General features: G+C 49.0%; 1 protein-coding gene across 1 annotated transcript; it reads left to right on the forward strand.

Moving 5' to 3' along the window:
* The first annotated feature begins 7554 nt into the window (after nucleotides 1-7554).
* Nucleotides 7555-11004, forward strand: LOC119386270 (uncharacterized). Its single transcript, XM_049414285.1, is given in 4 exon segments — nucleotides 7555-7744; nucleotides 7747-8498; nucleotides 9589-9808; nucleotides 10340-11004. Coding segments are annotated over 4 exon segments (1827 nt in total).
* Nucleotides 11005-11704: the final 700 nt, after the last annotated feature.

Genomic DNA, 11704 nt, shown 5'->3' on the forward strand with positions numbered 1-11704 from the left:
TTGATCCATCGCGTTAAAGCGCTTCTTTTGTTACTTTTTCTGCAGTACTTTGGTGTCACGCAAAAAAGCATACTAAAATTTGGAAGGGGCTACTGCTGTCGCGTGTCACAACGCACCTGGTTCATTAATTAAATACGCGCGTACGGGCCGTATATATACGCGTGCTGGTATGATTGCCGACAGCTAAAAACTTAACTGACAATCATTCAGGGTTCTTCCTGACGTTGCTGCGGCCCTGAAAAACAATAAATGAAAATGTACGCCAGCTTTCTTTTGTCGAGTGCTAATTTTCCATGCTTTCTGGTGATACGAATTTCGGATTATACGAATATTTTTGATGGTCCTGTGAGATTCGTATCACCGAGGTTTCACTGTATTTCGTTTCAGAAACCTTCATATACCGAGTGTTCAAAATTAAGCTCTATGGTTTTCTTAAAATTCAGCACTTTGGGGTACGTGAAAACCATCTTCGCAAATAAGTTATGTGTCCGTGGTTACACAAAATGAGACAATAATTATCGCTGTCAGCCGCCCAATTAACTAAGATTGAACAATGAACTTTTTAGTGACTGCAGTAAGCGGCATGTCTGCATGGAAAAGTTGGAGACAGTCGTACTTCTACGCAGTTCCACTTGGAAGAATTCTTCTAGCATTTCTGTACTCCAAGATATCCGGCTGCAGAGTTTAATTGTGGTTTGCATTCACGCATGCAAGGCGGTGAGGATCGGCGCAATTCCTCTCTGATGTGACTAGCAGTCATTCCTTGCTATGGCCAGTCGGTAGTAAAGGGTAACCGTTATCATCTTTGCCTATGCCTTCGACCTGTTGACAAATTAAGCGCCGCACGCAACTGCCGCGGTACATCAGGGAGGAGCTTTGCGCCTGTCCTCACTGTCTTGTATGCCTAAACATCCGAACCGCAATTAAACTTTGCAGCCGGGCATATCGGCGCACGGCCATGCTAAAAGAACTATTAAGTGGAACTGCGCTGAAGTACGACTACCTCTAACTTTTCAATACAAGCATGCCAGCTTACTGCAGCCACTAAAAAGTTCGTTATTCATTCTTAGTTATTTAGCCTGCTGACAGCAATAATTATTGTCTCACTTTATGTCCCCTGGATAACATAACTTATCCGCAAAGGTGGTTTTCACGTACGTCCCAGTGCTGAATTTTAAGAAAACCTTAATTTTGAGCAGCAGGTATATAAACTCACTGAACCACAACAGCCGTGCTCAGGATGCAGCGACACCACACAGAAAACCAACGTGGTGCCAGCCTGAGATTTCCTTATCAGTTAGCGCAACAGAGGGAGTAATAACTCAGTTATCCTTTAGACATGAAATTTGCTCGGCTTCCATTATTTCACGAGTGAGAGGGTCTGTCGATTTTGCGATGGTATTGCGTCCTGCAATAAGAAGCGTCGCGATAGTATCTTGTCGTGAAAAGCGGCAAGTCATCTCTATTGCCCCAGCAGATCGCCTTAGCTTTGCGTACCACGTTTGGTGCTTATCTGTTTCTTTCGAGCTGTGCGGAAGAAAACCGCAATATCCACATTTTCTTTCTCTGTGCAGCATAAAACACAGGGGCAACCACTGCGGCTCTCCTTCTCGTAGTCAAGCGGAAGGGTTTCTTACGTCTGTTTTACAGCTTTGAAAAAATGAGCATCAGACATCGCACTCAAAGATTACCGGTATACTTGTGTTTTCCAGACGACTTGCTGTTTTGCCAGACCGGGTTATGCTTCGACGCACCTTGGCTTAAGTTTCGTCCCTTCCTCATCAAGGGTAGTTCCGGTCTGACGTAACAGAGCGGGTGCGTTTCCTGCGCGCCGAAAGCGGTCAGTTTCGATGTCGACATTAAAATTCAATGATGAATATTTAAAATTACATGCAACTTTCGTAATTTCTACAAACAAGGTATGCTATAAATTTTGCTGGTCTGCAACTTTCCCATATAAACAATGGTACTCAAGTCAATAATTAAAAGTTAACCCATATAGGCCCAAACTCAGAAAGAATGACAAAATTTTTTTTTCACAAAAATTGTACTTCTACCCTCAAAAGAAAGCACAAGTTCTTTCTTTACTGCCAGGTAAACGCAACACTGTTTTTCAAGCTGTCCTATACATATAGGACACTGTGGATTAGGGTTGCTATGTGCGGGTGTGGTAAGCCTTGAAACGTTTCACGTGCACGCCGACATTTCAATTCTTCCTCTCCATAACGTCTTTCATACAACGCACGCATTTGCCCGCAGAAAGCGGTCGGCACGTGGCATGAAAAGCAAGCAATGGCTAGGCTTGCACACGTTGAGAATAAAGCCTGCTTGATGGGCTGTAGGTGGCGCTAGTCATCATCTAAATAAATAGCGATGTTAGAGTGCATCAAAGGAGCGTCCTATATATAGGACACTGGGTACATATGGGTTAATTAACAAGTATTTGTTGATTAGTAACTTTAGTGTCATTTTAGTTGCGTAAAAGTATTTCCACTTCGACGCAGAAGAAGGCAGGTAGGAAAAAACAAGCGGAAAGACAAGAAGGTTAGCCAGTTCTTAGACCGGCTGGCTACCCTGTGCTGGGGTAAGGAGTAAGGGGGATAAAAGATGATAGAAGAGAGATGCTACAACAAAAAAAAGGGGAGCAAGAAAAGGAAAAAAAAAGGAAACGAAAATATGACACTGCTTAGAGTCTGTCTCTACGACCAGTTGTCCGCAAGAAGCGCAATAATTTTTTTAAAGCCTTCTGTGCTGACGACGGACTCGGCCAAGGTCCAAAAACCCTTTGTTCCGACAAAGGGCGACTGTCAAGTTTATCTAGCGCATTGGAAAGTTCTTGTCTTGGCGCACTGAAACGGGGACACCCACACAGAAGATGGGAGATCGTTTCTTCGCAGCTGCAGTAATTACATGTAGAGTTGTTGGCCATTCCAATCAGACAGGAGTAGGCATTCGTGGAGGCCACCACAAGCCACAGGCGGCACAGAAGCGTCTCCTCAGCTCGCGATATTCCTGACGGAAGACGGAGCTGGAGATTGGGATCCAAGCTGTGTAGACGAGCATTGGTGAATTCCGCCGAGTTCCACTGGGCAAGTGTGAGTTCACGTACCAGCGAACGAAGTCTTGTAGCTGCGTCGGTTCTGGAGAAGGGTACATCTGCGTAGTGGTAACTGTCATGTGCAGATCGGGCGGCCTCATCCACACGGTCGTTACCGTATATACCACAATGAGCCGGTATCCACTGGTACGCTATGTTGTGTTGTTTCTCGATTGCATGGTGGTGAAGGAGCCTTATAGCAGCGACTAACTGCTCATTAGGTCTGTTAGGTCTTGGCCGCTCATAAGTCGATCGTGCTGACGGGATGGCGCGGCACGGTACATCGTACAAAGCTTCTTTCTCGGCTCTCCCCCTGCCTGGTCTTCCGCTGTGCAATTATCAAGAGAAAGCAAACGGCTTCCTTTGAGCAAGCTTGTCTACCCCGATGGCCAGCATGGGTTGCGGTCAAGCGACCGTTCTCAGAGGTCGGCGGCCCGAATGTGTGGGAAAATGAGGAGGACATCCCCCGCTCTATGCCGTCGCTCGAGGCGACAGTATGCGTGACCCCAGCAACGACCGACATGTGCTTTCGCAACAATGCAAGGTCGAATGCGTGGGAGGCAGGGTCACGCAAACGCCTTTTCTTTCCCAGAACCATTTAACGACTGGCGCCGCGAGTTCAACTCGATGCGTATGGGAAAATGGCGTGAATGCACCAGGTCTAAGATACAGATGTATTTCGACCGTGAGAATCCCTGAGAGCGTGGGATAAGGAGAGGGAGAGCCATGATGGGAAAGAGTGCCAAAAACGCCTGTCTGCACTGTAATGACACTGCTGTCGAGATTAAGGACAGCCCGGTAGGGAGTGGCTTAATCTGAGGATAAACGGATTGGATAAGGGAATGCCGAGGCGGACCACCAGTGGCCACCTCCCCTTTTCTTTGTTTACCGCAAGGTACTTACGACTGGACGGAATTCGTTTCCCTTCAGTCTAGGCTGTAATCACCTAACTGATCGATCAGTAAGACTCCGTACGATGCAACTTTTGTCTGGGCCGTAACCACTCGGTGGTCTAACAGTGAGACTCGGTTCTTCGTATGTAGTAACAGTGTTCTAGGCTCTAACTTAAGAAAAGTTAAGTAGAAGAGTAAGATGCTGTTGATGTCTATGTTATCATCAGTGTGCTTCGGCAAGATGTACATATGACTGTAAATATTTCGCTACAATATACCTTCAAGTTTTTATTGCCTCCAACCTGCCTCCTGCTTCATCGACGTCGATCATCTCCTTGACGGGACTTCAACCCACATCAAGGAGAAAACGAACAAAAGAAAAACATAACTAGGTCCATAACGAAATAGCGACATAAGACATTGAAAACTGCATTGGAGTCAGAGAAGATGGACCAAGCTTGCGAAGGTTCTTCAATTACAAATTCTAGTGCTGCACGGGTGGCGGCGAGTTTTGCGGCCGTTGATGATGTCAAATACGATGTTTTGAATTTTATGGTGATTGACTTCGCGGCAATAAACACTGCCCCTGCTGAGCATGCAGAAGAGACAGAACCGTCCGTGTAAATGTGAAGGCGTCTGCTGTGTTTCTCATGCAGGTACAGTAGTGAGTAGTGTGGCTTGTTGTAGGGCTAAATATGACGACTGTTTCTTCTTTTGGATTCCGGGAATGGTGAGTAGGGCTTCGAATGGGTGTAGGCACCACAATGGTAACGGCGGTCTTTCTGCATACGTGAAGGTCGAGGGAATCACTTCTCGATGTGATGCTACAGTACCGCTGAACGCAGCGTGCGGTCTAGATGTAGGAAGTGAGGCGAGGTGGTGCGATGGAATCCGAGCGAAATGCCTGATGTGCATTCTCAAAGCATCGATGCGTATGTATGTAGCGATTGGATGGTCACGCGCGATGACGACCGTCGCTGCTGTAGATGTGCATCTCGGAAGGCCAAGGCATATTTTCAGTGCTTGAGCTTGAAGCGACTGGAGGACACGTGCGTTCGTTCTTCGGGTATTACAAAGCACAGGTAGGCTGCAGCGCATGAAACCGAGGAACAGAACGGTGTAAAGTTGAAGCATCGCTCGCACAGATGCACCCCACGATTTTCCAGCAAGAAACCTTAAGACGTGGGTGATCATGGTCAGTTTCTTCTTCATGTAGGCGATGTGAGGGCTCCAGGACAGGTCGCGATCGATTATGACCCCCAGAAATCGGTGGGTCTTCTCATAAGTGATGGCATGGCCGTTGATTTTAATTACATACGGGCCCATCGCCTTCCGCGTGAAGGCAACAAGCGAGCACTTCTCTGATGACAGCTCCAGCCCCCGTCCTTGAAGGTACTTTGACGTCAGTGTAGCCGCTCTCTGAAGCCTGGCACGTACGTGGAGACGCGTCACCCCCGAAGCCCAGATGCAAATGTCATCTGCATATATTGATAGATGAACAGACCGTGGCAGTGCGTCAACCAGGCCGAGAAAAGCTAAGTTAAAAAGTGTGGGGCTCAAAACTCCACCTTGAGGCACGCCGCGACAGGTGTAATGGTGCGCGGTTGGACCATCTTCAGTCTGTACGAAGAAGGTCCTGGCCTTCAAATAGCTGTCAATTCATGGGTAACCCCCCCCCCCCAGTTCAATACTTCCCAAGACATCCAGAATGGCTTCATGCGATACCTTGTCGTATGCGCCTTTCACGTCCAAGAACATCGCCGCAGATAATCTTTTTAAGTTCTTTTGCTGTTGCACCGACGAAACCAGGTCGATAACATTATCCATGGACGACCGTCCACGCCGAAAGCCGGTCATAACCTCAGGGTATATCTTATAGTGCTCCAGGTACCACTCTAGGCGAGTCAATACCATCCTCTCCATCACTTTTCCAAAACAGCTGGCAAGTGCGATGGGGCGATATGAGGTCAAGTCTAGAGATTTACCTGGCTTAAGCAGAGGAACGAGGCGGCTGGATTTCCACGAAGAAGGGACAAGTCCGTTGCACCATGAGTCATTGTATACGGCCAGAAGGGCACGCCGAGCTGCTTGACCGAGGTTGCAAAGTGCCAGATAGGTGACCCCATCAGATCCAGGTGATGAAGGTCGCTTGCATGCAGTCAATGCTGCCTGAAGTTCCTCTAGAGAGAACAGATTGTCCATTCTCGAGATTTTGAACCTGGCGCGCTTCCTAGGTAACGCGTGGTGGACGCGGACACCTGACCGGCAACCTTCACGCAGAAATTTTCTGCGACTTCAATTTCCTGGCGGCCTTGGTGGAGAGCAAGGCATTTGAAGGGGCGATGTTGGTTCGGCAATGTTCGTAGGCCGCGAACAATCCTCCATATTTGCGGTAGAGGCTTGTGTGGATCAAGCGACTCGCACAAAGATTTCCACCTAAAAGACTGGAGTGAGTTGATTCGACGCTGAATCTTCTTCTGCAGACGTTAGGTCCGTTCGATTCGCCTGCACCACCGGAACCAGTTCACGAGGTGCTGCACCTTTCCATTCGTTTCAGCAGTGCAGCAATGGCGGCCTCTGAACCACGCCATTCGTTTCAAAAGGTGCAGGAGTGGTGCAGCACTGGTTCACGATTTTCCTGCACCCTCTATGCTGACGGTGCCGGCTTGGTGCAGTCTTGCGTGCGCACTAGCAGCTGAGCAGACGACGCAGCATTCGGACGTAGGCGCTGTACCCACCTTATTAACGTGAGACGTGTTTTGCCAAAGCGTTTGCGCTTCATAGACTTTCCATGTGCGATTTGCCACCTGTCAACGTTACGTGGACGATGTAAATTAAGCGAACAAAAATAAGGTCTGCACCATGTCGGCACCTCGTAATTCGTTTCTAGTGAAGCACCGTGCGCGCACCACTGAACTCCTGCTGAACAATTTCTGAACTTCTCGTGCACCGCCGTGAACCGGTTCCAAATGGTGCAGGTGAATCGAACGGACCTGTTGTAACGGGCGATCAACAAGGCAACACTGGGTACAACCAACAGAGCAACGCCTGGCAACGCTGTACGCAAGCGTTCCTTTTGCTATCAATAAACCAGTGTTCTTGTGTCCACCACCGTGTGCAGACGCTTTCTACAAGACGCGCGATACATGGTGTCAGAAGTGGGACGCCACGATGACTGAACTACGCCCGCCCGAGCCACTGCAATTAGGCGACAACGCAGCGGCGTCCTGGCAGACATTCAAGCAACGCATCGAGCTGTACCTGATAGCTACGGAGCCCATCAAACCACGCAGTAAGGAGCAGAAAGCTGCAATTTTTTTGCACGTCGCCGGGCAAGACGCAATTGATGTGTTCAATACCCTGAACCTGACGCCGGAGGAAGCTAAAGACTACGACGCTTTGGTTAAAGCGTTTGAAGCCTACTGCTTGCCCAAGTGTAATGAGACTTACGAACGCTACGTGTTTCGCTCGCGTCGTCAGGCACACGGAGAGCCATTCGAACAGTTCTTTCGGGATTTGCAGCTCAAAGCAAGAACGTGCAACTTTGGTGATTTACGAGACTCCATGCTGAGGGACCAAATCGTGTATGGCATTTCTAGCGCTTCCCTGCGTGAAAAACTTCTTCGCAAGAAGGACCTGACCCTCGTCACAGCAGTGGAATACTGCAAGGCTGAGGAACTTGCTGAATCGCAAAATAAAGCGTGGGCTGAGGAAAACAAGATTGAACCTGTTTCAAGAACGCCACTTAAGAAGGTACGAAAAAATGCCGGTACTGCAACTTGTCACACGCGCCAAGAAAGTGTCCGGCGTACGGCAAAATATGCAACAACTGCATGAAGCCTAATCACTTCGCCGCCTGCTGTACGAGCAACCGAGCAGCTGTTGATGACGTGGTCAACGGAGTGGAGAGTGACGGTGACTTCGACGTTCTGGAGATCAGGTCAACGGAAAGCAAGCGTGGACACGAAAGTCGCGATTGGGTTGTAACAACGAACATTGAAGGAAAGCAGGTGCAGCTGAAGGTCGACACCGGAGCGCAGGCCAACTTGCTGCCGCGTTCGCTGTTCAACAGGCTCGGTACTAAACAGCAGCCGTACCCCACGAGGAGCACCTTGCGTCATTATGGGGGTGGTGAAATACCACACTGTGGAAAGGTTCGCCTCGCCGTGCAGTTAGACAAGCGACACGTTCTGCTGGAGTTCTTCGTAGTAAAGAAGAAGCAAGCAATTTTGGGCCTCAAGGCTAGTGAGCAACTTGGTCTGGTCAACAGAGTCAACGCGGTGGACAACAGCGACGGTTACGCAAGCCTAAAGCGGACATATCCAAGACTATTCACCGGCATTGGAAGGACGCGGCACGAGTACAAAATGGTGCTTCGAGAGGACGCTGTCCCCGTAGTACAGCCAACCCGGCGCGTGCCTTACGCACTCAGAAAGCCACTCAAGAAAGAGCTCGACCGGATGTGTGCCGCGAACATCATTGAGAAAGTGGAAGAGCCGTCGGACTGGGTAAGCCCCTTGGTTATCGTGAGGAAGAAAAATGGAGACTTAAGAGTTTGCATGGACCCGCGGGCAATTAACAGGGCAGTGAAAAGAGAACACTTTCAGTTGCCATGCCGGGAAGAAATCGAGGGTGAGCTAGGGCAAGCAAAGTTTTTTCAGCAGACTTGATGCAAACAGCGGTTTTCATCAAATTCCTTTAGATAGAAAGACTTCAGAAATCTGCACATTCAGCTCCCCGTTCGGTCGTTATCGGTATCTCCGATTACCGTTCGGTATTTCATCTGCACCCGAAGTTTTCCAGCGTACCATGAGCCAGATATTCGATGACCTCCCAGGAACGCGTGTGTACATTGACGACGTGCTTGTGTGGGGTTCTAGCAAAAAGGAACACGATGAACGCCTGCACAAAGCGCTAGCAAGGGCACAGGCTGAGGGCCTTACCTTGAATGCGGAAAAGTGCATTTTCGGACAAACTGAAATCACCTTCTTGGGCGATAAAATTAGCTCCAAAGGTATTGAGCCTAATCCCGACCTGATAAAGTGCATCTTAAACCAACCTGCGCCAAAGACCAAGAAAGACGTCCAGCGCTTCCTTGGAGCAGTTAACTATTTTGGAAAGTACTTGCCACTGTTGTCAGCCCACACTGAGGCCTTGCGCAGCCTAATCAGGAACGATACAATTTTCGAGTGGACGCAGGTTCACGAGCGTGAGTGGGAACAACTCAAGATGATGCTGACGAAAGCGCCAGTCTTGGCTGTTTTTAATTCCGAGCTTCCCACGAAACTGTCGACGGACGCGTCTGCGTTTGCACTCGGAGCGGTCCTTTTCCAACAACATGGACGCGATTGGCGTCCCGTCGGATACGCGTCGCGAGCACTCACAGAAACCGAGCGAAGGTATGCTCAAATAGAAAAAGAGGCATTAGGCATAACATTCGGCTGTGAAAAGTTTAACGATTATGTCACTGGAAGACATATTGCTATCGAAACTGACCACAGTCCATTGTTGGCGATTTCAAAGAAAGAAATAGGTGACATGCCACCGCGTCTGCAGCGGCTATTTCTTCGGCTGCTGAAATATGAATTTGATTTGCAGTATGTTCCAGGCAGCAAATTAGTTGTTGCTGACACCTTGTCAAGAATCCCAGCCCAGGAACACCCAGGCAAGGGCACAACAGATGTTGAAATTCATGCTGTTGGCGTCCTTACTTCAAGTGTGGGTCCAGCCACCCTCTCCCGTCTGCAGGCAGCAACGGCCAGTGATGAAACGCTGCAAGATGTCATTTCGAGATTGCGGTCGTCAATCTCAGTAGAGGGTGAGCTAAAGTCCTCCACAGCAGAGCTTACTGTAGTCAACGGAATACTGCTGAAGGGAACCAAAGTAGTGGTACCTGCAAGCATGCGAACGGAGATGCTGAGACGAGTGCACCAAGGGCATCTCGGGTTAGGGAAATGCAAATCGAGGGCCCGTAAGTTGATGTATTGGCCAGGAATGGCAGCAGATATTGCCCATTTTATTGACAGGTGTGACGTCTGTAAGAAGTTTGCTTATCGGCAACCTGACGAGCCCCTTCTTCAGCGCGCCGTCCCTGACTTGCCGTGGGCTAGAGTTGGTGCAGATCTTTTCCAGCATGCTGGAAAGAATTTCTTGGTTGTCTACGACGCCTACTCTAATTTTCCTGAAGTCGAACAGCTAAAGGAGACCTCAGCAACAGCTGTCATTCAGAAACTACGTCAGATCTTTGCAAGGCACGGGTTACCATTAGAAGTTTGTAGTGATGGCGGCCCTCAGTTCGCGTCAAAAGAGTTCAAAGATTTTGCGGCTCGATATGACTTCAAACATACAATTTCAAGTCCGCATTTTCCCAGATCCAATGGACTCGCCGAGAAGGGCGTCCAAGTGGTCAAGCGGATTCTGGACAAGACGGAGAGGAGTAAAGAGGATTTCTATTTAGGCCTTCTGAACTACAGGGTGTGTCCTCTTGAGGATGGCCGGTCGCCAGCAGAGCTGCTGATGGGACGAAGTCTCAGAACGCTGCTTCCAGATTTCTCAGTGTCACCCCCAAGGCCCGTGCGAAAACATGTGCAAACAAAGACCCCAAGAAGGTCACTTGCTCTATTACAGAAGGGAGACGTCGTCCGCGTTCTCAATGATGGTAGATGGGAAATAAAAGCACAAGTCCAAGATCTCGTGGCGCCAAGGTCGTACACCGTTCTGACAGAAGACGGCCGGGTTTTCCGTCGAAATAGACAACACCTCCGCAAAACGCCAGAAGCGTTCTGTCGATTATCCCATTACAACGCCGACGACAGCGACGACACCTCCGATTCATCTACAAGTGGAGCCATACTGCACGGGCCAGAACCTCCGCAGGCTACGCACGACCGACCGCCAGCCGGCACATCAGGCTTACCGAACAGTGACGATTTCTACCGACGATCCACCAGACCACAAAGACCACCACCTCGCCTGGCCTACACTCACGGATTCCAGCAGAGTGAAACAGCCTAGGAGAGAGGACAGTTACCGACCGGCGTTAAATGTCTTCTGTATTTTCAGTGTTTTTTGTGTGATTCGCCTTCAAAGAAAGGAGGATGTAACGGGCGATCAACAAGGCAACACTGGGTACAACCAACAGAGCAACGCCTGGCAACGCTGTACGCAAGCGTTCCTTTTGCTATCAATAAACCAGTGTTCTTGTGTCCGCCACCGTGTGCAGACGCTTTCTACAAGACGCGCGATACAGACGTCTTGCCTCCCTCAAGTCGTAAATGGATTTTGTGCGCCTATAGCGTCGTTCGGCACGGCGACGGATAGCTCTGAGCCGCTCCAATACCGCAGAGTTCATGAACTTAAACGACAGGAGCCTGAATGTCATAGGATCTTTATAAAAAGTCTATTAAAAAACTGCGTAGTGAAGCTTTCTGAAAATAAAATAAAAAGATGTTGGAAATCAGCGCTCTGTTTCTCTTCTGTCCCCTCTCGTGTTGCGCTGTTACTGTTACTTGCGCTGTTACTGAAGCGCTGTTGCGCTTGAACTTAAACTGGTTGTTAAAAATTAACTGAGGAGCGTACATGGAAACTAGGACGTAATAATGGCTCGTCGCTTTCTTGCTACGTGCATAGCCTTAGTGTTGTTTCAAACGGGAAGCTTTTTCCTGTTCTAGTGATGACCAACCCCGTCCAAATACGTGCGTTTATGCTAAATAGT

The sequence above is a fragment of the Rhipicephalus sanguineus genome, chromosome 3 (assembly GCF_013339695.2).
Source record: "Rhipicephalus sanguineus isolate Rsan-2018 chromosome 3, BIME_Rsan_1.4, whole genome shotgun sequence".
NCBI lineage: Eukaryota > Metazoa > Arthropoda > Arachnida > Ixodida > Ixodidae > Rhipicephalus > Rhipicephalus sanguineus.